The sequence below is a fragment of the Bidens hawaiensis genome, unplaced genomic scaffold, assembly GCF_021521415.1.
Source record: "Bidens hawaiensis isolate Kalapana, Puna unplaced genomic scaffold, B.hawaiensis_p1.1 tig00012328_1, whole genome shotgun sequence".
In the NCBI taxonomy this organism is placed as follows: Eukaryota; Viridiplantae; Streptophyta; class Magnoliopsida; order Asterales; family Asteraceae; genus Bidens; species Bidens hawaiensis.
Genome location: NW_027492003.1, coordinates 149,044 through 173,879, shown reverse-complemented (window position 1 = coordinate 173,879; position 24,836 = coordinate 149,044). Strand labels below are relative to the sequence as shown.

Below are 24,836 nucleotides of genomic sequence, written 5' to 3'. Positions count from 1 at the left end.
AGCAATTGGTCATTGCACAGACGTCCCTGTTTAAGGTGAGTCTTGCGGGTCCAACTGGGCTCTGCTGGGACCTACCTCTTCAGAGTCAAATAATTTTTACATAATGCCATTTGAATCATAATATCATATACACAATTACTTTTATCATTCTTTTTATTGTTATCCAAGAACAACTCAATTTTAACTGTAATATCAACTCTATAGAAACAAAATGTAAGAAATAAGAAAACTTTCGTCAACTTGAAATAAATAATAATAATAATAATAATAATAATAATAATAATAATAATAATTCATGCCTGCAACATAATGAAAACATGTCAGATAAGAACTTGGATATAAGAATAAATTGTTTAATCTACCACGCTTGGGGTGCAAAGTCAATGAATTTGACTTCTGGTGGCTCATCTTTGGATCTTGACTTCTTGTAGTAAACAGAAAAATTAAGACAACCATTTCAACCAATTTACTTATCAACGGGTCGATTCGGTTGTGTAATATCTTAAACAGGTGAAATTAAACCTAATGGTGTCTTTGTAATCACAACTAATGCTTTATAAACTTTAAAAGATTGTCAAAAAAATGTTCCCAGGATAACCTAACCTAACCCGATCAAGCCTATTTTGACCTGCTTCTTCTAAACGTAGCTTGCCTTGTGCATAGAAAGAGTTTCTCAGGTTTTAGATCACAATTGATAATGGTAACCTCCTTCATCAGAGCTAATCCATATAAATCTGGTACATAATATATTAATCACCATAGGGGGCACATATAATAGTGTCTCACGAAAAAATACTAAATTTAAAATAGATTAAAAAAAACAGTTAACTTTTATTGAGAATACCTCATAACAACAACGGGCCACATTGCGAATGGTATAACCGCCTCTGCCTAAAATTATAAGAGGAACATCAACGACCTTTAGATACCTAAGACAATCTGCATGAACTTCAACAGACAGACAGAAAAACTTGAACTGATCAACAACCAATGAATCAGCACCACATTGAAGAACCACAACATCAGGGTGAGAAACTTCCATATTGCGAAACATTTTGTCTAAACAAACCACGAGAGCTATCATCATCCATCAAAATATCCCATGATTCAAAGACACATTCAAAGTATAGTAAGGGACTGAATGTTTTATAATGAGATGAAAAGGGGTATTTAAATATTTATTAATCCTTCATAAATATTTTATATATATATATATTTAAACCTTCAAAATAGTGAATTGAAAAGGATATTAAGTTATTGTAGGTTCTACACTCACTGCCACAAGCCTTAGATGTCTCACAGAATCTTCCAACCCATTCCAAAGCTCTCTGAACAAAAAGATTTCATGCAGTGTTAGCAATCATAATTTAATTTCCTTAATTTTCTATTATATGAACTATATGTAATAAGATCAAAAAGTATATTCTTAACATTGCATTAAGTTGATACATAGTTGACCAAAAATGACAACATATGAAGGCATTATCTATGATTGAGCTAATAATTAAAGGTAAGCGTTAGACGTCATTATTCACAATAAATTGCGTAAAGAAGTAAATATACCAAGAGCTTCTGTTATATTATCAAGTTTTCATATTAAGATGGATCACATGAAAAGTTAAGTGAATAATTGAATAACATAGACAATAGCCAAAAAGCTAAACCCTAAAATCAAAAGTGATGAATCATATAACAGAAAAATCAAGATCTAAAGCCTCGAATTGAAGTTTGATTCTTGGTTTGGAGTTTGATCAAAGGGGTCCTCAGATTGGTGTTTTCACTCGATTTCTTACCAACAAAAGAACCAACAATAATGAGAAGATGATGGTAAAAATCGTAATCAATAAAGGTGGAGATGATTTACCTTAAGACGATGATGATCTGAAGAGGTAGGTCCCCGCAAAGCCCAGTTGGACCCGCAAGACACACCTTGATGGGGTACGTCTGCGCAAAGACCAACTGGTTCTGCAAGACCCACCATGCTCAGAGAGATGAAGACCTTACAAGCAGTAAGCCAGCTGTTCCCGTAGGAAAGCCTCCCTTGGAACAGTACCCTGCTTGTTCCCGCAGCTATGGGTACAAGCTGAGAAGGAAGGCTACTCGCACTAACAGTAAAGCTACACGCATAAGGCACTAACTCTTAATACTTCAGCAATGTCACCTGAAGAAGGAATGAGCAAGGCGGGAATATTCCCGCCCAAAAGAGCCAGTCCGTATGCTTCTGGAAGATCTTTTGTACTATACCTGCCAAGGTATGGACAAAATAGACAAGATCTGACCAAAGCAGCCCATGAACCAATCACAGGGTGACAGCTCACCGACAATAGTACGAGGAGGAGCATGCTCCAGTACAAAATGTCACTATCAGCCGCTGCCTACCCACCAACCCTCATCATGGCACGTACATAGCCTGTAGTTGGTGGAAAAGGAATAGTACACAGCCGGCGATGTCACTATCAGCCGCTGCCTACCCACCAACCACCAGCATGGCACGTACGTAGCCCACAGTTGGTGGAAAAGGAATATTATACAGCTGGCTGTACCTGCTTGGAAACCTACCTTCGGCTATAAATACTCCAACACCTTGGAACGGTAACAAGACAGATCATCTGATATTATCTTATCGTCTCTAGCTATTTCTCTTAATATACACTTATATTCAGAGCAATCTAGTCTGATTCTCACGCCGGAGGGTGGTCACAAGGAGGAACCCCCCCTTCTCAGTGACGAGCTCACGGTGTCTGCTTTGCAGGTTGAGAAGAATAACCATCTTTGCCGGACCTAACCCTCGTGGGAAACATCTACTTAACCCTAAGATTATCCTTAATCTGCCGGGGTCACTTAGTGTTTCTTCATTGGCGCCATCCGTGCATAAAAGCTAGAACTAATTCTTTTTCAGTTTTTTCAAAACCTCTGGAAAGATGGTTAAGGTTACTCCGATGCCAAGGCCAACGAATGACCAAGAAACTCCGGTAACCACAACCCCAGCTACTGGGGGGAACACCGGCGAGTACACTATTTTTACGAACACTACCCCGGTTACCCAAGCCGGGGCAAGTGCAGTAAACAATCCTTCACTGGGATTCACCGATACCCAGTTGGAGAGACAACAGACGAGGCTCCCCGCCAAACACTTGATCTAGTTAAAGGGTGGGCGGAAGCATGTCAGAAGGAATTCCAAGCTGAGTTGGATGAACGCTTACGTTCACTCCAACAAGCTGACGAATTCGGAAGCATTCGACATCAGCTCATCATGAGCAATGAGTGCGAGTACTTGGACGATGATTGGGAGGAGTCCGACAGTGACGCAAACCCTCGTCATAGGGCGAAAGGGAAGCGCAAGGAAACGGACTTCCAACCGAGAAGGAATTTTGGAGAAACCTTCAAACCAAGGAACGCGGGGGGAAACCCACGTGACTTCTCCAAAACCTTTAGACCAACTGTTGCAAATGCGGGAACGTCCAAGTTTGCAAGGGACATTGCGGAAGCAATCACCCCGAAGAGTGCCAAACAGATGTCCAACATCGGCACTTATGATGGTATATCCGACCCGACGATCACTTGAACAGATTCATAGCGGGGGGCAACCGTCAGCAACTGGACGGAACCCACGTGGTGTTATATGTTCCAGATGACGCTGGTTGGAGCGGCCAGGGCGTGGTTTGATCGTTTACCGGTCCACCACATCTATGATTGGGCGGACTTCCAACACAAGTTCAGCCAGCACTTCAGTCAACAGAGGAAATATACTGAAGAACAGTGGATGATCCTCAACTGCGTTAGAGAGGAGGATGAATCTATACTAGACTTCATCACTCGCTTCAACTCGAAGAAGCTGAGTCTGGGCACCATAAGCGAAGATCTTGTTCGCGCCGCTTTCATCCAGGGCACCGAATACCCAGAGCTTATCCGCACGTTGACGGGTAAAGACGGCATGCCATCCACATGGGATGCCATCATGACGGCGGCCAAGCGCTTTGCCGAAACGGAGAAGCAACTGGGTAGGAATCTTCCCCAGAGTACAAACCTCTACACGCAGAGGACTAGAGAAAACAACGTCCGGACCGCCCGGCAAAACAAAAAGAGGAAGCTAGGTATTTGGCAGTCAAGGGTAAACTTTGACACCTCATCCAGCTCTCGCCCTCTAATAGGCGGAAGGGATAACACGCAACCATCAAGCCGAAACCCCCGGTGGACGCCACTCACCAAAAGCGTCACGGAGATATTTGCCACCCAAAAACTCCCATGGCCAAAAGCTCCAATGATCCGGCAGCGACATAACGCGGATCAGAGCAAATCCTGTGACTTCCACGGGACAAAGGGTCACACCACTGAGGAGTGTACATCCTTGAAGGATATTGTTGAAACATTCGTCAAGGATGGAAAACTTACACACCTTGTGGCATCAATCAAGAATGGAGGGAGGAATGATAACCGATACAAAGGCAACGGACGAAAGCCCGTTGACATCAGCATCCACATGGTTCATAGTAACGTCAGAAAAAGAAAAAGACGAACGACAGAACCATGCGCATGGAAGGAAGCTGAGGTGCGCTTCCCGCGAGTGCCAGGAGGACCCAGCAAAGAAGGCCCTATCATCATCAAAAGCCAGTTGGGGCACTACATCACTTCCCGCACTCTTGCTGACAACGGCGCCTCGTCAACGGTTATGTACAGGCAGTTCTTCGACAAGCTAGACGACGAAGATAAGGAACGCCTGGAAACGGTCTACGCCTCGATGGAAGGGTTCGACGGCAGCACAAACACCCCCTGGGTATCCTATCTTTCCCCGTCATTCTCACGGACGGGAAACACTCCCGCACAGAAGACGTGGACTTTGTCGTAATGAGGAAGCCACACCACACATACGACATTCTCTTCGGGAGAGACGGGATGGCAAGATTCAATGCCGTGGTATCTTCAGTCCACGGCATGATGGGATGGCCAACAGCTGAGGGTGTAGCGATGATCACCGGTATTCCCCAAGTATGCATCGCATCTGTCTCATCTAAACCCAAACCAAAGATGGCTAAACCAACCATCATCGAACCAGAAGAATGGGCCTTCAATGGCAAATACCCTGACCAGGCTGTTACCATTGGCCCAACAGTCACTGATCCTACGCGCACGTTACTCAAACGCTTACTACAGAAAAACGCTGACATCTTCGCGTGGACACCAGCTGACATGACTGGTGTACCTCGAAGTAAGGCAGAGCATAAGCTCAAGTGTGACCCGTCTTTTACGCCAGTCATACAAAAGCGCAGAGTAATGGGGGCGGAACAAGCTAACGCGTGTAGAACCCAAGTCAAGGAACTCCTTGACGCGGGCATCGTACGCGTTAGCAGATATCAAACATGGGTTGCAAATCCCGTCATGGTACCGAAATCTAACAAACAATGGCGCATGTGCATAGATTTCAAAGACTTAAACAAAGCATGCCCCAAAGATTGTTACCCGTTACCCGAAATTGACCTTAAGGTAGATTCGTTAGCATCGTTTCGCCTTAAATGCTTCCTTGATGCGTATAAGGGGTACCATCAAATCCACATGGCCGTTGACGATCAGGACAAAACCGCATTTCGGACGCCCGATGGCACATTTTGTTATCAAATGATGCCATTCGGACTTAAGAATGCCGGGTCCACATACCAACGCCTGATGGACAAAGAGTTTCATGCCCAAATTGGGAGGAACTTGGAAGTCTACATGGATGACTTGGTCATCAAAAGCCCTGAGCCAGAAGCGATGTTGAAAGAAATCGAAGAAACTTTCAACACGCTCAGAAAGATAAACATGAAGCTCAATCCGAGCAAGTGTTCCTTTGGGATGGAAGAAGGGAAGTTCTTAGGAGTCATTGTTACTAAAGATGGCTTCAGAGCGAACCCTGAAAAGGTCGAAGCCATTATCAAAATGGAATCACCTACTACCATCAAGCAAGCTCAGACACTGAATGGACGACTAGTCGCACTTAACCGCTTTTTGGCAAACCATGCGGATAGGTCGTTCCCATTCGTGTCAACATTGAGAAACTGTTTAAAGAAAACGCACTTCCGCTGGACACCAGAAGCGGAAGCAGCTTTTCAGTAAATTCGGTCACGCTTGATCGAACTCCCAACGCTCACAGCACCAGAAGCGGGGGAGGAATTAATCCTATACTTTTCCGCCACAGATAGAGCAACCGGGGCAGTCCTGCTAGTAGAGCGAAAAGGCATCCAGATGCCAATCTACTATGTTAGCCGTGTCCTAACAGACGTAGAAACCCGGTACTCTACCCTGGAAAAATTAGTCTTAGCACTTGTACAGGCTTCACGCAGGCTAAGACGATATTTCCAAGGTCACCCAATCACCATTCTCACCAACTTCAAACTTGCAAACGTTCTAGGCAAACCCGAATTGTCAGGACGCCTAGCCAAATGGGCAATAGAATTGGGAGAATACGCGATAAAGTACAAGCCAAGACCAGCCATAAAAGGCCAGGTCTTGGCCGACTTTATTGCAGAAGTCCCCGCTTCGCGGGAGAAAGAGTGCCAGGAGGAGGCTCAACCCTCTCCAGCACAGGACATCGATGATGTCTGGCGACTCTACATTGATGGAGCAGCCAACAACGAGGGTTCAGGCGCATGGTTGAAACTAACCAACCCAGCAGGCCAAGAATACACTTACGCTATTCGACTGGATTTTCCAAGTACGAATAACGAAGCGGAGTATGAAGCATTCTTGGCCGGGCTGAGAATTGCGCGTAAGATGGGAGTGAAAAACTTGGAAGCCCACGTGGATTCCATGTTAGTAGCCAACCAAATAAACGGGACGTACACGGCCGTGAACGACACAATGGCCCTGTACCTCGCAAAAGCAAAAACCCTTATGCGCGATTTTAACGATTGTAAAGTCATACACGTCAAGCGTAGCGAAAACAAATCTTCGGATGCGTTAAGCAACCTTGCATCATTAGCCTTCACCCACTTGGGAAAGGACATCCGCATTGAACTCCTTGGAGCACCATCAGTCCCGCACAAGGAAATCTGTGTCATCCAAACCGGCACAGAAACATGGATGACACCAATAATAAATTACCTTGCGGCGGGTATACTACCAGAGTCAAAAACACAGGCAAGAAAAATACGCTGTAAAGCACTGAACTATCAACTCATCGATGACATCCTTTACAGACGTAATTTTCTTGGCCCACTCCTAAGATGCGTGGACAACCAAGATGCTGGCTACCTCCTAAGGGAAGTGCACGAGGGCATCTGTGGAGTACACGCAGGTCCACGCGCTGTTGTAGCTAAGCTAAACAACGCGGGATACTTGTGGCCGGGGATGCATACGGATGCGCTGGCATACATCAGAAAGTGTAGGTATTGCCAACTCTACGCACCCAACACGCATCGCCCGAAGAATGAACTTGTTCCAGTCACCTCTTCATGGCCATTTCAGAAGTGGGCCATCGATGTGACAGGCCCATTTCCCACAGCAGCAGGGAACGTTCAGTTTCTAGTGGTAGCCATCGACTACTTCACCAAGTGGATAGAAGCAAAACCCTTAGCCCAAACAACCGCAAAACATATCAAAAAATTTATTTGGGAATTTATTATTTGTCGTTTTGGACTTCCACAGAATTTGGTGAGCGATAACGGCACCAACTTTGCTGACAAGAAGATACAAAAGTGGCTGGAAGAACTTCAAATCACCCACACCTTTACCTAAGTGGCGCACCCGCAGGGTAATGGTGAGGTGGAAAGAGCAAATAAGAGCATCGTCGACGGCATAAAGAAAAGACTCTTGGAACACAGATCCGGCTGGGTGGACGAAGTTCCACACGTCCTTTGGGCAAACAGAACGCTGAAAAAGGCAAGTACGCGAGAAACCACGTTCAGCCTCACTTATGGCACTGAAGCCATGGTCCCGGTCGAAATTGGTCTACCCTCACCAAGGGTCTTGACTCAGCCAGAAGACAATGATGCAGAAAGACGGTTAGACCTTATGCTAGCCGAAGAACGCAGAGACTTAGCCGCAGCGCGTGAAGAGAATTACAAGCGACAAATGCAAAAATACTACAACACGCGGGTAAAACTCTGCAACTTTAATGTAGGAGATTACATATTGCGTAACAACGAGGCTTCGAACCAAGAGCGCCCAGGAAAGAGTAAATTATAGGATTTTTCATATCAAATATTTGGTGAGATTATTTTTTAATATAATGGAATGTTATAACCCGTTTAAGGGCTATTTGGGTTTGGTCAGACCTATACCTGTGAATTCGGGTCAAATGCATTAGAAATATCCATTTATAAATAAGTAATTTGGTAGCTTGAGAGATCGTAGGGAAATTTGATTTATATATATTTAAAATTAAGCTCATTATTAATCTAACTTTCACACAAATGATAATTGTACATAATCAATGTACAATTCTTTCCACGAGAAATTGGTGCCATCGTTTTCGAGCTCCAAATAATTGTCTCCTTTTTTAAGTTCTTACAACGTTTCTCTTTATGTATTTGTCACTCACTCTCAATCAAGGTTTTATCCTAGCAATTATTGTATTCAATCATCGTTTTTTCTTATAAAATTTGCTATCTTTTTAATCAAAATAGAAGACAAACGAGTAAAATGTTGCGCCGCTAGCCTTTTTTAAATTGCAAATCATTGTTGTTTATAAATTGGATCATGGTTATACACTCTCACCCATTTTTCCAATTGATTGTTATTGTCATTATCCATAATCCATGCAAAATAAAAAGCAAACTCTTATATCATTTATGGTTGCTTGCAAGAAACATATTTAAGGTCTTTTTTCAAAAGGATATGTCTTGTTTTAAGTTAATATGACTATGTCCCACAAATGACGTAAAGTGTTGAAACAATAAGGTTGCTACAATGCTCAATGAATGATAATCTAGTGTCTTGTAATAATGAGAATGGAATACTTATTTACCAACTTTTCTTAAAACTTTATATAAAGCAATATAAAATTAGCAAATAGAAGAAGCTTAACGATAAGATCAATTCCCTAAAGTGATTATGTTCCACTTGTATTGCTTGTATTGGTGCGACACTTTTAAAGTTTATTCTATGCACTTAATTAATAGTTACGAAATAAAGTTAAACCCGTCACCCCGCAAAACTTGACCGGGTTTTTAAAAAATGGCTCAAATACACTGACCCGACCCGGTATAAAAACGAGTCCCTGATCGAATTAGGCCGGATTTCAAAACACTGGTATCATTTTTTTCTTGACATTCCCATCATTCCTGTCTCTAACGGGTAGTCGGTTTTCAAGCGATTAACAGGTTTGTCCTTGTTGAACTCCATATTTTCTTGACAGGTGACAAGATTTTTTTGTTGGTAACGAGATTTATATCAAGTGTAAGAAATATGTTTGACTAACAATCCCGTCGAGTTAATGATAAAAACTCAATGGGATATGAACAATGTTATAAAAGTTGGTTTACAAGACCGAGTATTCGCCACAAGGTATGTCGTCGAGCCGAGTTTCTTTTACTCCGCCTAGTTACTAAGAATTGGTCAAATGTGGTTAACCTCAGCCAGAATCACATCTAGTCGGTGAACTTGGACAGATTCAGACTTCAAAAATGAACATAATTCATTTTTTATAATATTAACGAAAAAATATCATTTTTTCAATTAGTGATTCTTATTTATATTGATATTCACCTATTTTGTTATAAATATTTGTAAACTTATGATATTTGACATATATATAATATCCAAAATTTATTAATATTCTTTTTATTTATCATATCCGAGTACTATTCAAATACTCTCCGAGTATTCCAAGTACTTGCAACCTTAGATATGATTGACGTGAATGCTTTTGGAAGATCTCGTTAAAATAAACATTTTGTTAATTTTAAATATTAAACTTTACGACGTCTTTAAGCGGGCCGGGATCTCGGCAAAAAAGAAGCCCCGGTGAACTTCTTGACCGACCCTTAAGATGGGAGATCAACCCTACGACCCGCTGACATTCTTGTTTTTTGATGGGAATGAAGTAAGCACGCGTGCGTTGATTTGACAGGTGTGTCCCCCCTCGTTGGGCTACGGGACCACATGTTTGTGGGTGGTCATGCGATAAACAAGGCTGAGGCGGGTAAAGTAGCTAAGCACGAGAAAGCTTGCCTTGAGAATCAGCACGTGTTCGTACCATTTGCTTTTGACACTTTTGGCGCTCTCAGCCCTGACGCGGTTCAGTTCCTTAAGCCGGTTCAGCAGGTGGTTAGCAATAACTCCGCTCATGCTAAGGGGAACGTTGTGTTTAGTAGGGTAGGGTTTGTTATTCAGAAGGGGGTAGCGGCGCAGCTTGTTGCCCGTCTATCTGCTTTTAGTCTGTAATTGTCTATTTAACGGAACTCTAATGTACTTACATATATAAAATATTTGTAGTTTTTTAAAAGTTTAAACCGTAAAATTCACACTTTAGTCATTTTTTTATTAAATAATATTTTTATTCCGCGGAGTTATTATTATTATTATTATTATTATTCCGCGCCTCCGCGGTGTCACGCTGTATAAACGTAATGAGTATCCATCACTCAACACTGGCAATAAACAAACCTTCACTTTCTATTTAATCAAATTACCATCTAATAATAACAATAACAAACAATAATAATATACAAAAGTTATAAACAAACTTTTATAAAAATCAGTTACAACATCTCCGATCCAAACAAACACACCAACTGAATGAGCGGCAGCGAAGAAGGAAGCTCCGGCCACTCCGCCGGAGATCCGCCACCGGCAGCCACAACCGCCGGAGGAAAGAAGAAAGACAAGGCGAAAGTAAGCCGGACGTCGTTAATCCTGTGGCACGCTCACCAGAACGATCCAACGGCTGTGAGAAAACTATTGGAGGAAGATCGTTCGTTAGTTCAAGCTAGGGATTATGATAACCGGACTCCGCTTCACGTCGCGTCACTTCACGGATGGATCGAAGTGGCTAAGTGCTTGATTGAGTACGGTGCGGATGTTAATGCACAGGATCGATGGAAGAATACGGTATTATTATTATTATTACTGATATTATTATTGTTTTCATCGTCAGTAAAATTAGAGCTGTTTGAATGATGTAGACAAATTGTTAGGGCTATGATTACTGGTAGGTAGGCGTGTAAATGAACAAAATGTTAGTTAAGATGTTCGTTCATTTAAGTTCGTGAACTGTTCGTTTATTTGTGTTACTGGTTGGAATTGGAATGTTATATTATTATTATTATTATTTGTTAGATTGTGATAAGAAGTGCTTGATGATTGATAATTGATGTAGTGTAGTTTGATTAGTTGAGTATGTGAAATGTTGTTGATAAATTGTTTGGGCTAGGTTTACCAGTAGGCCTGGAAACGAACCGAATGTTCAGCGGATGTTCGTTTATTTACTAACGAGCGAACTAACATAAAAAAAATTGTTCGTTTAATTAAACGAACTAACATGCACATGTTTTGTTCGTTCATTTACGTTCGTGAATCGTCCGTTTATGTTCATTTGTATAGGTCTGTTTATTTGTGTTCGTTTATGTTTATTTAAGTCGTTAATTATGTAATTTTATGAAAATTTTAACGTAATAAATATGTAAATTTAGATGTGTTTTTATTTTGGATTTTTGGATGGATATGTGCTTAATGTTCTATATGTGCTTTTTTGTGTTCGTTTATGTTTGTTCAATTATGTTCAATTATTTGCGTTATGTTCGTTCATTTGGGTTCGTTTAACTCATTAACTATGTAATTTTATCTATTTTCAAAGTAATTAAATATATAGCTTTAGATGTGTTTTTATTTTTATTTTTATTTTTGGATGAATTATGTGCTTAATGTGTTATATCTGTTAGTTTGTGTTCATTTATGTTTGTTTGTGTCCGTTTACATTTGTTAATATATGTTCGTTTATGTTTGTTCGATTATGTTCGTTTACATTCCTAAACTGTTTGGCTGGAAGTTCGATGAACTAAATGAACGAACACGAACAGATCAAATGTGTTCATTACGTCCATTTACATTCGTTAATGTGTGTCTATTTTGTTCATTAAAGCTTTTTAATGACTTTTTTAATCTTATCATTTCCTTAATGAATGAACGTGAACAAGAAATTCCGTTTGGTTAGTTGTCGTGAACCGTTTGCATGTCTGATAAAAACTTAAAGACGAACATGAACTAGGTCTTGTTTGGTTTGGTTTACAGCCCTACCAGTTTGAGTTCAGTATTTCCTTGTTGTTTATGCTCAATTTTATTGGAAATTCGTAGAACAATTAAGGTTTTATCTGCATGTAGAAGAAAATAAATTGTAGGTTTTTATAATCTATCATGGATTATTTTTTATAACATGTTTACAATTTGAATTCTTGTATAGATCCATATTGCTCATAATTTCATCTACATGGCAGTATATCATATGGACAGCTTGATATTAATGCTTTTTAGGTTTTTTGTATTTTATTATAGTCTATTCAAAAGTGGTTACCAAGTAGGTTTGACTGACAATTATAAAAAAACATAGTTTATATAGATACAGTGCATCCGTTTATGCTGTCCACTAAAGCAAACATTTTAGTCCCCGCCGTGTAGCTCAGTTGGTTAAGGGGGCGTAAGACTTGGAACAATAACCTAGAGGTCGTGGGTTCGAAACCGATCCTAAGCGCCAATCGCCTTGCCGCTAAGTTAGGCTGATTTACCTCTCACGTGATGGGCCTGGGACGGTCTGACGTGGGCCGGTTTGCGTGTCCGGAACAACACGTTTTGGAACAATAAAGCAAACATTTTAAACTCATTCTGGAAGCATACATGTTGCAGCAATCTTACCTAGATTAGTAGGTTCTGCTTGAGTAATCAATCGCCTATTTGTACACTTGTTTATATTCTAACATCAACAAATATATGATTATAATATTCAATTAACATGCCTAATTGCTTCTTTTATGTAAATAAAAATAATTTTGGTAGTAAAAGAATCATCTTTTTGATTCAGTCAACTCACAATACTTGATATTGTTCATGACAGCCTCTAGCTGATGCAGAAGGAGCTAGAAAACATAACATGATTGAGTTACTAAAGACGTACGGTGGTTTGTCATATGTAAGTTCACAACACCTGTCAAGTAATATATAATTTATTCTTGAAGCTTTATTTTGTGGTATAAATTTATGATGCATGTTATGCTTACACAATCATTCTTTAAATCAGTTAATATTGTATTTACCAATACACCATTCATCTTTTAAGACTTTTGTTTATGGGATCCTATGTCTTCATTAGTGATCTTTATGTGTTCTTAAGTTTCAAAGGCTTGACATTTTTTGTGCAGGGACAAAATGGAAGCCATTTTGAACCAAGACCAGTGCCACCGCCCCTTTCAAATAAGTGTGACTGGGAAATCGACCCTTTAGAGCTCGACTTCGCTAGCTCCCACTTAATAGGCAAGGTATGTGATCATTTGCTAAAATCTTATCTGTTTAATATATAAAGTTTTAAACCGTTAAGGAAGTAGTGACTAATGACTATAACTATTTATACTAATAGGGATCTTTTGGTGAGATTGTAAAATCTTGTTGGCGTGGTACACCTGTAGCTGTCAAACGCATACTTCCAAGTCTTTCAGATGACAAATTTGTGATGTGAGTTTTATCATATCTGGTCAACTAGTCAACTACTGTAAATTGTAAAAACAACCCTTTTTTTCTTATTCTCGTTTTGTTACCAATCCAGTCAGGACTTCAGGCATGAGGTCAACTTGCTGGTCAAACTTCGCCATCCTAATATCGTGCAGTTTCTTGGAGCTGTTACTGAAAAGAAACCGTTAATGCTGATAACCGAATATCTTCGAGGGGTAAATTTAAAGTACATTAATATTTACATTCATGTTATAGATTGTTATCTGAATATTAATATATTAATGCAGGGTGATCTTCATCAGTTCTTAAAGGGAAAGGGTGCGCTAAGCCCACAAACAGCTGTAAATTTTGCTTTAGACATTGCCAGGTACTTCTTATATTATTTGAGTTAATTACACGAATGGTCCATATGGTTGTCCATATTACACCATCAATGTTACCTCGCTTGTGAACAGTAAGGACCATAGGTGCGATATGGTTAAACTTAAATCCGAGGACCATCTGTGTAATTAACTTTGTCTTTTATAAAATAGCAAAATACACCTTTTTTTCATTTTTATTCTTATTATTTATTTAGTTATTTATTTATATATTTGTATTTGCAGAGGCATGGCTTATCTTCACAACGAGCCTAATGTCATCATCCATAGAGACCTAAAACCAAGGTTTGTCATCTTGTTTATTTGATATTTTGTATATTCACGATATAAATAAAGATTAAGGTTTATCTTTAATTTGGTTCATTTTTATTATTCTAGGAATGTTCTTTTAGTCAACTCGAATGCAGATCATTTAAAAGTTGGAGACTTCGGACTTAGCAAGCCTATTAGAGTTCAAAATTCACACGATATTTACAAGATGACCGGCGAGACTGGCAGCTGTATGCTTTTTTCCATTATAATTTTAGCATTTTATATTATTTTCTACATAATCATCTTTATAATTTTTTCTTGGTGTAATTACAGATCGTTACATGGCTCCTGAAGTCTTCAAGCACCGTAAATATGACAAAAAAGTCGATGTGTTCTCTTTCGCAATGATTTTATATGAGGTAAATTCTGGTTGAATAATTTTTGTTATATAAGATTATAAAGATAAAACAAATAATACACAGTTTGATAATTATTTTTTTTGAATTTTTTTAGATGCTTGAAGGTGAGCCACCGTTATCGGGTCAGGAAGCTTATGAAGCAGCAAAATATGTGGCCGAAGGACACCGGCCTGTATTTAAGTCAAAAGGTTACACACCGGAACTCAAAGAGTAAGTCAACTAGTCAACTATCAGACTTAATATTAATATTAATAGTATGTGATTTTGATTTGTTTGAATTTAATTCGGTAGGTTAACAGAGAACTGTTGGGCCGCAGACATGAACAAGAGACCGTCTTTTTTGGAGATTTTAAAGAGGCTTGAGAAAATTAAGGAAACAATACAACCAGATCATCATTGGCATATTTTTACATGACCAATCATCGCTTGCCACTTGGCAGTCATCGATCATGTTCGACACATCATCACGTCATCCGCTTATGAACATATTCAGTCTTAGGAAAATGAGTTTCCGTCTTTTTTTCTTCAGGTGAGTGTTAAGGAGTTTCAAGAAATCTTGATTCAAATAATGAAATCTTACTTTTATATCTTGTCTTTTTTTATATTTAAAAGATAATTCTGTTACTTGTTATGAGGAACGATTCAACGTTTTGTAAATGTGTACGCGTTACTTGTTATGAGGAACGATTCAGAATTTTGTAAATGTGTACGCGCTTTTGTATGTGTTGCTGCAAGATACACACACCTAGTGATATTGTATTCATAGTTTTTACATGCGACTCTTATGTAGTCAACTGTTGACTTTTTAGCAAGACTTTCGAAAAAACCGTAAAACAAAATGTCAAGATTCTTGGCTTAAATGAGCTTCTTCTTTTCAAAAAATGTCTTCAAATGCCATGCTTGTAAAGCGGCTACAGATACGCAAACAAACAGTGAAAGGAAACTCAACAATGCCATTCTCGAGTTTGTGTTGATGTTAAGTTGTTGCATTTCACGTTCCCTGCAGGAAGCATACAAAACACGACATTCTGTTATTAACATGTTCGGTGTTTGACTTTTAAAAGTCAAATGAACTACTTAAGAATGATTCATGAAAATCGTTTGTTGACCTTTCTCGGAGATAAAGCATCTCTTCATGAATGTAAGTGATGGCATCTTCAAGCTTCTTTAGCTCTAATTCCATTGCCTTCAAATCAGTTAATAAAAAATAGTATTATATTATGTTCTAGTGTTATATTATCATAATTGTATATATAGTTTTTATATATATTTAATATACTAAAGAAAAAAATTTATATAATTTGCTCTTGTTATCTTCGGCTCATGAGCCCACACAAGCTTTTAATAAGTGAAGCTCGGGCTTGCTTATTAATCAAGCTTAAGCTTGAGTTCGTTTAAGCTCGGCTCAAGCTTTTAAAAAGCCTATCTCGAGAAGCTCACAGCTTGACTTGTTTACCCGGCCCTAGTTAGAACCGAAACCGGCCTGAAAACGTTGTGACAAGAAAGATGCTTACATCTACAGACCCTTTTTTAGCCACACTTGACCAATCCTTAGCAGCCAGACCAGACCTCCAATCAAAATCAACCGAAAACTTGATCGCCGGACGATGATCAAGTGCAAAAAAACAAGCTAAGTAATCCCCACCCTCAACAGCTTGAAATGAAAACTGTCCTGATTGCACATGATCAGCATAGTGATATGAATTCCCATGCATAGATGTCACATAATAAATTCAAAAAAAAAATAAAAAAAAATGAATCCAAAGTCAACCCAAAATCACTAAAGGTGGCAACTTATGGTTTAGAGAAGGGTCATCAATACACACCTTCTTACGTCTAATCCCATATTGTTTCAAACAGCAGGGCCGTCTTTGAGGCATGGCAGGGTAGTCGACAGCCACAGGCCCGACACCCCGTTAGGCCCGAATTTTCGTTTGTTTTCAAAAAAAATTATATGTATTTTTATCAAAAACATGTGTATAATCAATGTTTCAACACAATTATATAACCACTAACTTGGTCTAATGGTAAAGGGGTATGACATCTAACCAATAGGTTGTGAGTTCTAGTCTTATTTAAGACAATTTTAAGTTTATTTTTTTACAAAAGTTTTTTACACAACTTAAATCATAATCAAATAAGCCCATTTATAATTAAATTGTTTAAACCCAACAAAATGTTTCTTTTACTTAAGGTCCAAAAAAAAGTTCGCCTTTGGCCCAAAATTTTTTTCGTCTTTTCGGAGCCGGCCCTGTCAAACAGCAGTCCATATATAGTTATGATAGCCGTTTTGAACAAAAGTTTTCAAAGTTTGACTTTTTTTTGTTCAGAATAAACGTACAGTTTCAACCGGTATTTTTCAAAGTTTGACTTTTTTTTGGGGTCAAAACGGCCGTCTGAGTGTTTTGTGGACAACAGTTTGATAAAAAAATGATTAAAAATTTTCATTGACTGCTATGGTCAGAACAGCCATCCGGATATAGTTCGGACGGCCGTTTTGAACAAAAAATTTTCAAAGTTTGGCTATCTATGGTCAGAACGGCCATCTGGATCTTTTTCAAACGGCCGTTCTAATAAATAACTTTCAGAGTCAGACTTTTATGGTCTAAACGGTTGTTCGGATATAGTTTGGATGGCCTCTATGAACACCAAATTTTAAAGTTTGAACATTTATGGTCAGAACGGCTGTGCGGATATCTTTCAAATGGCTTTCTAACCAATAATTTTCAAAGTTTGACTTTTCTTTTTCGTCAAAACGGCAGTATGAGTGTTTGTGGACGACCATTTGAACATGAATTTTTAAGTTTGCCCGTCGATGGTCAGTACAGCCGTACGAATATAATTCGGACGACCGTTTTAAACAAAAAGTTTCAAAGTTTGGCCGCCTATGGTCAAAAAGACCGTCCGGATCATTTTCAAATAGCCGTTCTGACCAATAATTTTCATAGTCCGACTTTTTTGGTCTAAACGGCTGTTCGGTTGTAATTCGGACAACCTCTATGAACAACAATTTTCAAAGTTTAACCGTTGGCCGCATGGTTCTTTTTCAAACTATTGTTCTGACCAGTAATTTTCAAAATTTGACTCTATGGTCAGAACAGAAGTCCATAACAAAAAATTTCAAACGTTGACTTTTTATGGTCAGAACGGCCGTCCATGTCTTTTTCAACGGCCGTTCTGACCAACAATTTCTAACGTTGACTTTTTGGTCTTAACGACCACCTGAGTGTTTTCTACTTTTAACTTTTGTACACGACTGTTTGATGGTGTGAAATCAAATACCCGTAAAGTGAGTTTATGTGAATCCGGTAAGGGGCTTCGTTCATCGGGTTTAACGACGGAATAGTGACCAACTGTCATCGAGTTGGTTTTGATATCTTCTGATATGCATTTGGTGCGACCTGACTCGATATCAAACCGCACCGATTGCACAACGGTGGAGAGGATGGGTATTGAAGAAACGTGGATCGACTCACTGGTAGACGATCTACTTTCCTCGGGTGTGATTATGCTATTTCACCGATGGTTCTCTGGGATCTGGGTTCTTCCACCTACAAAATGAACAGCACCGTAAACTTACCCCTCAGAAAGGGACAGAGGGGTCCTCTTTGGGGTAACCCTCCGGTGTGAGAATAAGAGTTTGTAGGAGAAGATAATAATATGAGAGTAAGGAAAATGGAGTGTATTGCTTAATATAGCATAATACTGTGTAATTGGGTGTCTCTCCTTGTGGAGTTGATGTGGTATTTATAGTGCTAGGGTTTCCAATGATTGGGCTCAGACCTAATTAGGGCCTTTTTGGCCTCCTCCAATTGCTTTGCGCCACGTGTCCTTGAGACACCTGGTGCTTTTTCATTGGTTATAATCACGTGGTAGCACATGGGCTTTGCTGAGTTGTCCACCTTTCATTGGCAGCTATCAGCATCAGCATATTCTTATTCCTTAAAAAGATACCTTCTGGAAGGTTGTCTGACGTGCACAATCAAGGTTGCCCTAATCCTGATTTGGATAAGGACGAGGTTGATTATGTGCATGTGTGATATGCGCCAATCCTGAGGATGCGCGAGGTCTTCTCTTTATTCTCACGCGCAGATGTTTCATGCGCAGATGTGATATGCACGAGCATGTGATATGCGCCACGCGCGGATGCGCCACGCGCATATGTGATATGCGTGAGCATATGTGATGCGTGAGCATATGTGATGCCTGAGCATCTGTGATGCCTGAGCATATATGATGCCTGAGCATGTGATGCCTGAGCATGTGATGCATGAGCATATGTGATATGCGTGAGCATATGTGATATGCGCCATGCGCATAGGTTTTGGCTTTGTGCCTTCATAATGTCTTGATTTCAAGCCTCTTGTCTATATCTTGTGGGTTGACCCGCCTCGCTCGGTGTTGAGGCGGGTACATACCTCTTCAAGCCCCCCCAGTCTAATGTGTGTCTTGTCTCGCGCGAGCGAGGCAAGATAGATATTAGACTTAACAGTTTGCTCTTTTAGTAGGGGTTTGTCTTTTTCTTCTTATTACTCATCGTTGCGCGAAATTCTATCCTTTTTGTTGCAAACGAATCGTCCATGTACGTGGTTGGTTGTTGCTGACGTGCGTCAGTGATGGAGACGTGTCAGACCTTTCGTGTGCTCGAGGTGCTACAGTTGCCTTTCATGTCCCCTCACATAGTGTCAGGAACACGTGTCGCGCTCGCGTTGGTCCGTACCTGCGTGTGGTGGCGCGTGAACTCTGGCAGCACCTGTATAGTTTCTTTTCGTGTCCCCTCACACAGTGTCAAGGACACGTGTCGCGCTCGCGTTGGCTTACACCTGCGAGTGGTGGCGCGTGAAGTCCGATCAGTACCAATTTTTCTCTCTCCTGGGCCTATAAAAGCCAGCCCTTTTGAGTTTTTTATCCTTCATCTTCTTTGTTGTTTATTCAGAGCTTTTCTTTCTATTCCGATTGTCTATCTTCTGCTTCCAGATCTCTGTTCTTCAGAAGCATCCTTTGTCCGATTTTACAGTTGTATGTCTGATAGCTCAGACAACACAACCTCCCCCAGCCATCGCCGTGTGAAATCATTAGTAATGTCTACGTTGAAGAAGACCGGCAAGGGGAAGAGGGCTGCTGAGGCCTCATCGGAGGACGTGGGGAAAACCAAGGCAGTGAAGAAGTGGGATGAGATCCCCTGTAAACTTAGGCAGTCCGATTTTGACAGCCTTATCGCCTCTCAGGGGTTTCTCCCTGAGTTTGGCTGCATGTTGCCTGGGGCCGGGCAAACGGCGGCGGACCCGCCCACCGGCTATATATCCCTTTATTGCCATTTTTTCACCCACTGCAACCTTCGTCTCCCGATGACAAGGTTTGTGGGTGCGCTGCTTAAGTTTTATGGGATTCATATATCCCAAGTCCATCCGTTTGGACTTGTGCGCATGACTCATTTTGAGTTCATGTGCAAATCTCAGCGCGAGGAGCCCACCCCTCGGCGCTTTCAGTTTTTTTATAAGCCCAAGATCCAAGATTCTTGGTTCTCATTCATTCCTCGCAGTCAGAAGGTCAAGTGCTGCACTGTTTCCTTCAAGAGCCTTCATGACTGGTCTGAGAGATTTTTTTACATTAAGGCTGGTGTGATCCCCATCCGCATGACCATGCGCGCGATCTCTTCTGCGCCTGCGGATGTGGGTGTCTTCAAGAACCCAACTGGCGCCTGGGTTAAAACGTTGACTGCCGAACCATCCCCCACCAAGAACATTTGTGAGGAGGCGCTGGTGGGGGTTGGTATGAGCAGGAGGTGGGCCGACAGCGCGACTGAGCCCGTTATCCAAGTTGACGGCTTGTGTAAGTTAACTCAATCCATTACTTCTGCGCGACTATAATTCGTTTTACTGATATCATTTGACTTGTTTTGTGCAGTCAGCAAGGAGTATGTCCACGCCGCCTATGACGAGCATATGGAGGGTGGCTCCGTCGCGCTGGGCGCTGGGGAGGTTGGCTTTCCCGATCGCTTCGATGACATGTTCATCCCTGTTGATCTGGGATTTCTATTTGATAGCGATGCGCCTGGTAAGCCTTTGTACTTATGCCTTTATAATACCAGATTTGGCTAACCTTTCTGTTGCGTGTATTGTAGACGCGCTTGAGAACTACGAGCTGGAGCTCGCGGAAGAGGAGGAGGAGGAGGCTGAGGCGCCCCAACTAAAGCGTAAAGCTAAGGGGAAAACTGGCGCAGGGGCCAGTAAGAAACAGAAGAAAGATGATGCCCCTGTTGTTCAGGATCCTCCTACTCAGGCGAAGGGACTTGAGAAAACCCAGGTGTTTACCACCAAGTTTTCCTTGTCTTCCCTGCCTCAAAAAGTGGGCAGACCTCCTGTCCACACGAGGTATGGTGTCACTACCTCCTCCCTTCGCGCGGCGGAAAAGGGGAGCGGCGTTGCGCCTGCCGTTTCTTCTTCGACAGGTATACTTTGCTTATCCTTTATGGTTCTATGTGCGCGATTCTGATAGAATTACTAATGAATCTTTGCTCACTCAAATGTTTGTAGAGCCGGCGACCTTGGTGGATCAACCTCAGGCCCAACAAGGTGCCGAGCCTGCGCCGGAGGTCGCTTCGAAGTCCCCTGTTCTACCCTCAAAAAAGGGGAGAATGGACTTCATGGCGATGTTTGATTCGCGAACGGAGTTGCGCCAAGGTATGTATTGCGCTTTTATTTTCTGACTTTTTTCTTTTAGATCAAGTCATGAACCATATCTTTTTGTTGATTTTTTTTTTCATAGGAGTCATAGCTGGCGTACAAGCTGCTGGCGGCACTCCTGGCGCCGGTGCCAGCGCCGTTGGTTCTGCTCCTGCTCCTGCAAACGCTGAATCTCCCCTCATCGGGATTACTAAGGAGCAGGAGGCCGTTTTACGCGCCGATCTGGCGACGTCAAGACCTCCCTCACCTCCTCCTGCGCGCAGCCCTCCTCGCGAGACTGATTTTGGTTCTCGGTCGCAGGAGAAAAGGCCTGTTTCAGAGGAGGATGAGGAGGTTCAAGTTGAAGGCTCCGACAGCGGCCCGCGCCAGCCCTGCAGCGCCACGAGGTTTCGTGGCGCAGTCTTCTCGTGGGACCGGCGCTGACTTTTCTGCTTCATCCCCGCAGGTATTGGTTCGTTTTTGCTCCGCTGCGCGGACTTCCATATTAGTGTTTTGATGACTTAGATCATTACTTTGTGTTTGCAGGAAGCCGATCACATTTACTGCCCAAGATGGAATATTACTGAGGACAGCTCATTTCAGTCCATGGGTGTGTGTGCGGACTTCTGGGCTCATTCTGTGCCTCCAGCTGAAAGGAGGTTTCAGGAGGGCCGCGCTCGCGATGACTTGCTCAACGATCATCTGTTTGCTGGGTCGGCTTTCTTTGCTGCCTCCCAAGAGCTTCGCTATGATTACGTGAAGGTACGTGATGCTCTTGCGGAAGCCAAGCAAGAGGCTAAAGTGTCTGCTTGGCATCTTTCTGATGCTCGAGAGAGAGCTGAGAAACTCCAAGCAGAGCTCAGCGAGAACAGAGCAAGTGCCAACACCGCCTTCGTGAAGCGCGGGCATGAGCTACAGGCTGCGCGGGAGAAGCTACAGGCGGCCGAGGAGGGCGCGGCCAAGTACGCACGTAGAGTGCGCGACTTGGAGCTTGACGCGAAGCGCGTGACCAAGCTCTTGTCCAGTCTATAACTGAAAAATCATCATTGGAGAGTGAGGTTGCGCGCCTGAAGAAGGAGCTGGCGGCCGCGCGGGCCGAGAAAGATGAAGCCTTGGCGACGGCAGCGTCTAGCCAGGAAGCACTCGAGCTTGCGCGAGCGGAAAAAGAAGAAGCCTTGGCGGCAGCAGCGTCCGACAAAGAGGAGCTGAAACAGACTAAGGAAACTGCTGAGTTGTTAAACTCTCAGATTCCTGCTCTTGAGACGTCTGTTGCTTCCCTCGCGCAGGATCGCCAATGGCTAATCTCACAGGGTATGACTCGTTGCGCTTACGCGATGAAATACTCAGACGAGTTTCAGGCCCTTGTGATGGATTGCAACGCTGCCGCGCGCTTGGTGGGTCGAGCTGAAGGGTTTAAGGATGGCTATGAATATGGCATGCTGAAGAAGAACCCATCCGACTACCCTTATCAGAGCGACGTTGCCTGCGCGGACATGGCCGCGATGGGGGAGAAGTATTTGAATACTCCCATCCCCATCCTTGCGCAGGTATTTTAACCTTAATGAGATTACCTTGACTTATTTTCCAAGTCTTTTTATACTCATATTTTTCCTTATGATTTGCAGATATCCGCGCTTGCTGACCAGCCCGATCTCGGCGCGCTAAAGAAATTACTTGACGAGTGCGAAGGGGCTGGTGGCGGCGATGATGGCGCGGGGAATGCCGCCCCTGCTAGCGGTTCTGGCGCGGCCAAAGGACCCGCTCCTGACACTATTGTGACAGAAGGCGACTCCATTCAGGACGAGCATCTTAACTATGGTCAGTTTGGAGATGACGAGGAGTGGGCTGCGCTAGATGCTGAGGGCGGTGATGAGGACGATGAAGAGGTTGACGTCGACGTGGAGACTTGAGAAACCCTTCATGTTTTTTGTTTTTTATTTGTAGTTTTGTATCTCATCATCTTGTAAACTTGTAAATTTCAATGCTTTGGAATGAAATTTTGTTTTTCCCTTATTCGCATCTTGCGCATTCCCCATTCATCTCTTTATATTGCATGTTTGCTTGTTGAATATAAGATATGCTTGCACGTTGAAATAAGAACAAGGTTGTAAGGAAATTATTTTACTTAATCCTTGTCATATTGTAAGTGTTTTTGCAATATCCTGACTATGTTGACACGTGCTTTGGCGTTTCATTATTCCTCTTTTGCGCGATGTTATCGCGCATTTATTATAGGGAATTATGAGTTTTTTAGCCTTTACGTGTCAATATGTGTTACTCTGATATCCATTACAATTTCATGCGCGACCTCGACCTGAGACCTTAACAACTATGTTTTGGCATTTGCTTTGCCTTAGTTGTGCTTAGGTATTTTTATGGTCAGGCTGCGCAGCATGTAGGATGGATGTTGCGAGTGATTTGAGCTAAGGCTCACATTATTGGGCTAAGGCCCTGAGCTAAGGCTCATATTATTGGGCTAAGGCCCTGACGTTTTAGAGTTAAGACTCGTTAACGCGTTTGAGCTTGAAGCTCGCGCATGTATGTTTTACTTCGTTTTATTTTTTGTTTTGATGTCAATACAATGTTGTCATATTGCTCAAAATTAATAAAGGGAAGTGTGAAACATGTATGCAAAAGGTAATAGAATCCACATTAAGAGAAGATAGCGCGTATCATTATTCATAATGGCTTAAAGAGCCTTGATTACAAATTTGACAATTTTTACATGAAACATTTTCTAAGCTGTGCCGCGTTCCATGCGCGCGGGATCTTCTTTCCATTCAAATCTTTCAAAGCGTATGCGCCTTTTCCCAATTCTTCCGAGACTTGATAAAGTCCCTCCCAATTGGGGGACATCTTTCCCGGGGGTATCGCGCGGCTAGCTTCATTGTTTCGAAGGACAAAATCATTCTTCTTGAAGTGGCATTCTTTCACGCGCTGATTGTAATATTTTTCCAGTTTTTTCTTGTACTTGGCTTCACTGATGATAGCCGCCTCTCTGCGCCCTTCAAGTAAGTTGAGATCCAACCTCCTTTCGCGCTCGTTATCAATCTTGTTCATCATGAGCACTCTATGGGATGGGCATCTAATTTCCGCTGGAATCATAGCCTCCGTTCCATAGGTTAGGCTGAACGGGGATTCGCCATTGCTGGTTTTGCTTAATGTCCTGTGTGCCCACAGGACATTAGGTAGCTCTTCGACCCAAGAATGGGATTCTCCCTCCAACCTTTTCTTCAGCCCATTTAACAAGCTTTGGTTCGCGCGCTCCACTTGGCCATTCCCCTGAGGGTGGTATACTGAAGTGAAGATTTGGTTGATGCGCAATTCCTTAAGCCAGCTGGATATCTTCCTGTCAGTGAATTGCTTGCCATTATCACTCACAATTTCCATGGGAAAGCCAAAACGGCATATGATGTGGCTCCAGATAAACTGCTTCATCGCTTCGGCTGTGATTTTTGCTAGTGGCTTGGCTTCAACCCATTTTGTGA

General features: G+C 41.9%; 2 protein-coding genes across 2 annotated transcripts; one reads left to right on the top strand and one right to left on the bottom strand.

The window, feature by feature from the left end:
* Positions 1 to 10,651: 10,651 nt before the first annotated feature.
* LOC143540766 (serine/threonine-protein kinase VIK-like) lies at positions 10,652 to 15,386 on the top strand. Its single transcript, XM_077033740.1, has 11 exons — positions 10,652 to 11,025; positions 13,022 to 13,096; positions 13,326 to 13,442; positions 13,541 to 13,635; positions 13,727 to 13,847; positions 13,920 to 13,999; positions 14,238 to 14,297; positions 14,391 to 14,512; positions 14,598 to 14,683; positions 14,778 to 14,893; positions 14,975 to 15,386. Exons 1-11 carry the CDS (start codon positions 10,714 to 10,716, stop codon positions 15,096 to 15,098), a joined length of 1,308 nt encoding a protein of 435 aa, XP_076889855.1. The 5' UTR covers positions 10,652 to 10,713; the 3' UTR covers positions 15,099 to 15,386.
* Positions 15,387 to 15,469: 83 nt separating this feature from the next.
* On the bottom strand, positions 15,470 to 16,455 carry LOC143540768 (transmembrane emp24 domain-containing protein p24delta9-like). The gene is made up of 3 exons (XM_077033741.1): positions 16,198 to 16,455; positions 15,793 to 15,869; positions 15,470 to 15,683 (listed from the first exon to the last, which is right to left on the bottom strand). Exons 1-3 carry the CDS (start codon positions 16,396 to 16,398, stop codon positions 15,539 to 15,541), a joined length of 423 nt encoding a protein of 140 aa, XP_076889856.1. The 5' UTR covers positions 16,399 to 16,455; the 3' UTR covers positions 15,470 to 15,538.
* Between the last annotated feature and the right edge of the window lie 8,381 nt (positions 16,456 to 24,836).

What these genes read in the sequence shown, in the direction of transcription:
- LOC143540766 (XM_077033740.1), top strand. Translation starts at nt 10,714, where the DNA reads ATGAGCGGCAGCGAAGAAGGAAGCTCCGGCCACTCCGCCGGAGATCCG. An exon ending in CATAGAGACCTAAAACCAAG is followed by an intron (nt 14,298 to 14,390) that starts GTTTGTCATCTT and finishes TTATTATTCTAG; the next exon opens with GAATGTTCTTTTAGTCAACT. An exon ending in GACCGGCGAGACTGGCAGCT is followed by an intron (nt 14,513 to 14,597) that starts GTATGCTTTTTT and finishes GTGTAATTACAG; the next exon opens with ATCGTTACATGGCTCCTGAA.
- LOC143540768 (XM_077033741.1), bottom strand. Translation starts at nt 16,398, where the DNA reads ATGCATGGGAATTCATATCACTATGCTGATCATGTGCAATCAGGACAG. An exon ending in CTAAAAAAGGGTCTGTAGAT is followed by an intron (nt 15,870 to 16,197) that starts GTAAGCATCTTT and finishes ACTGATTTGAAG; the next exon opens with GCAATGGAATTAGAGCTAAA. An exon ending in ATGCTTTATCTCCGAGAAAG is followed by an intron (nt 15,684 to 15,792) that starts GTCAACAAACGA and finishes TGCTTCCTGCAG; the next exon opens with GGAACGTGAAATGCAACAAC.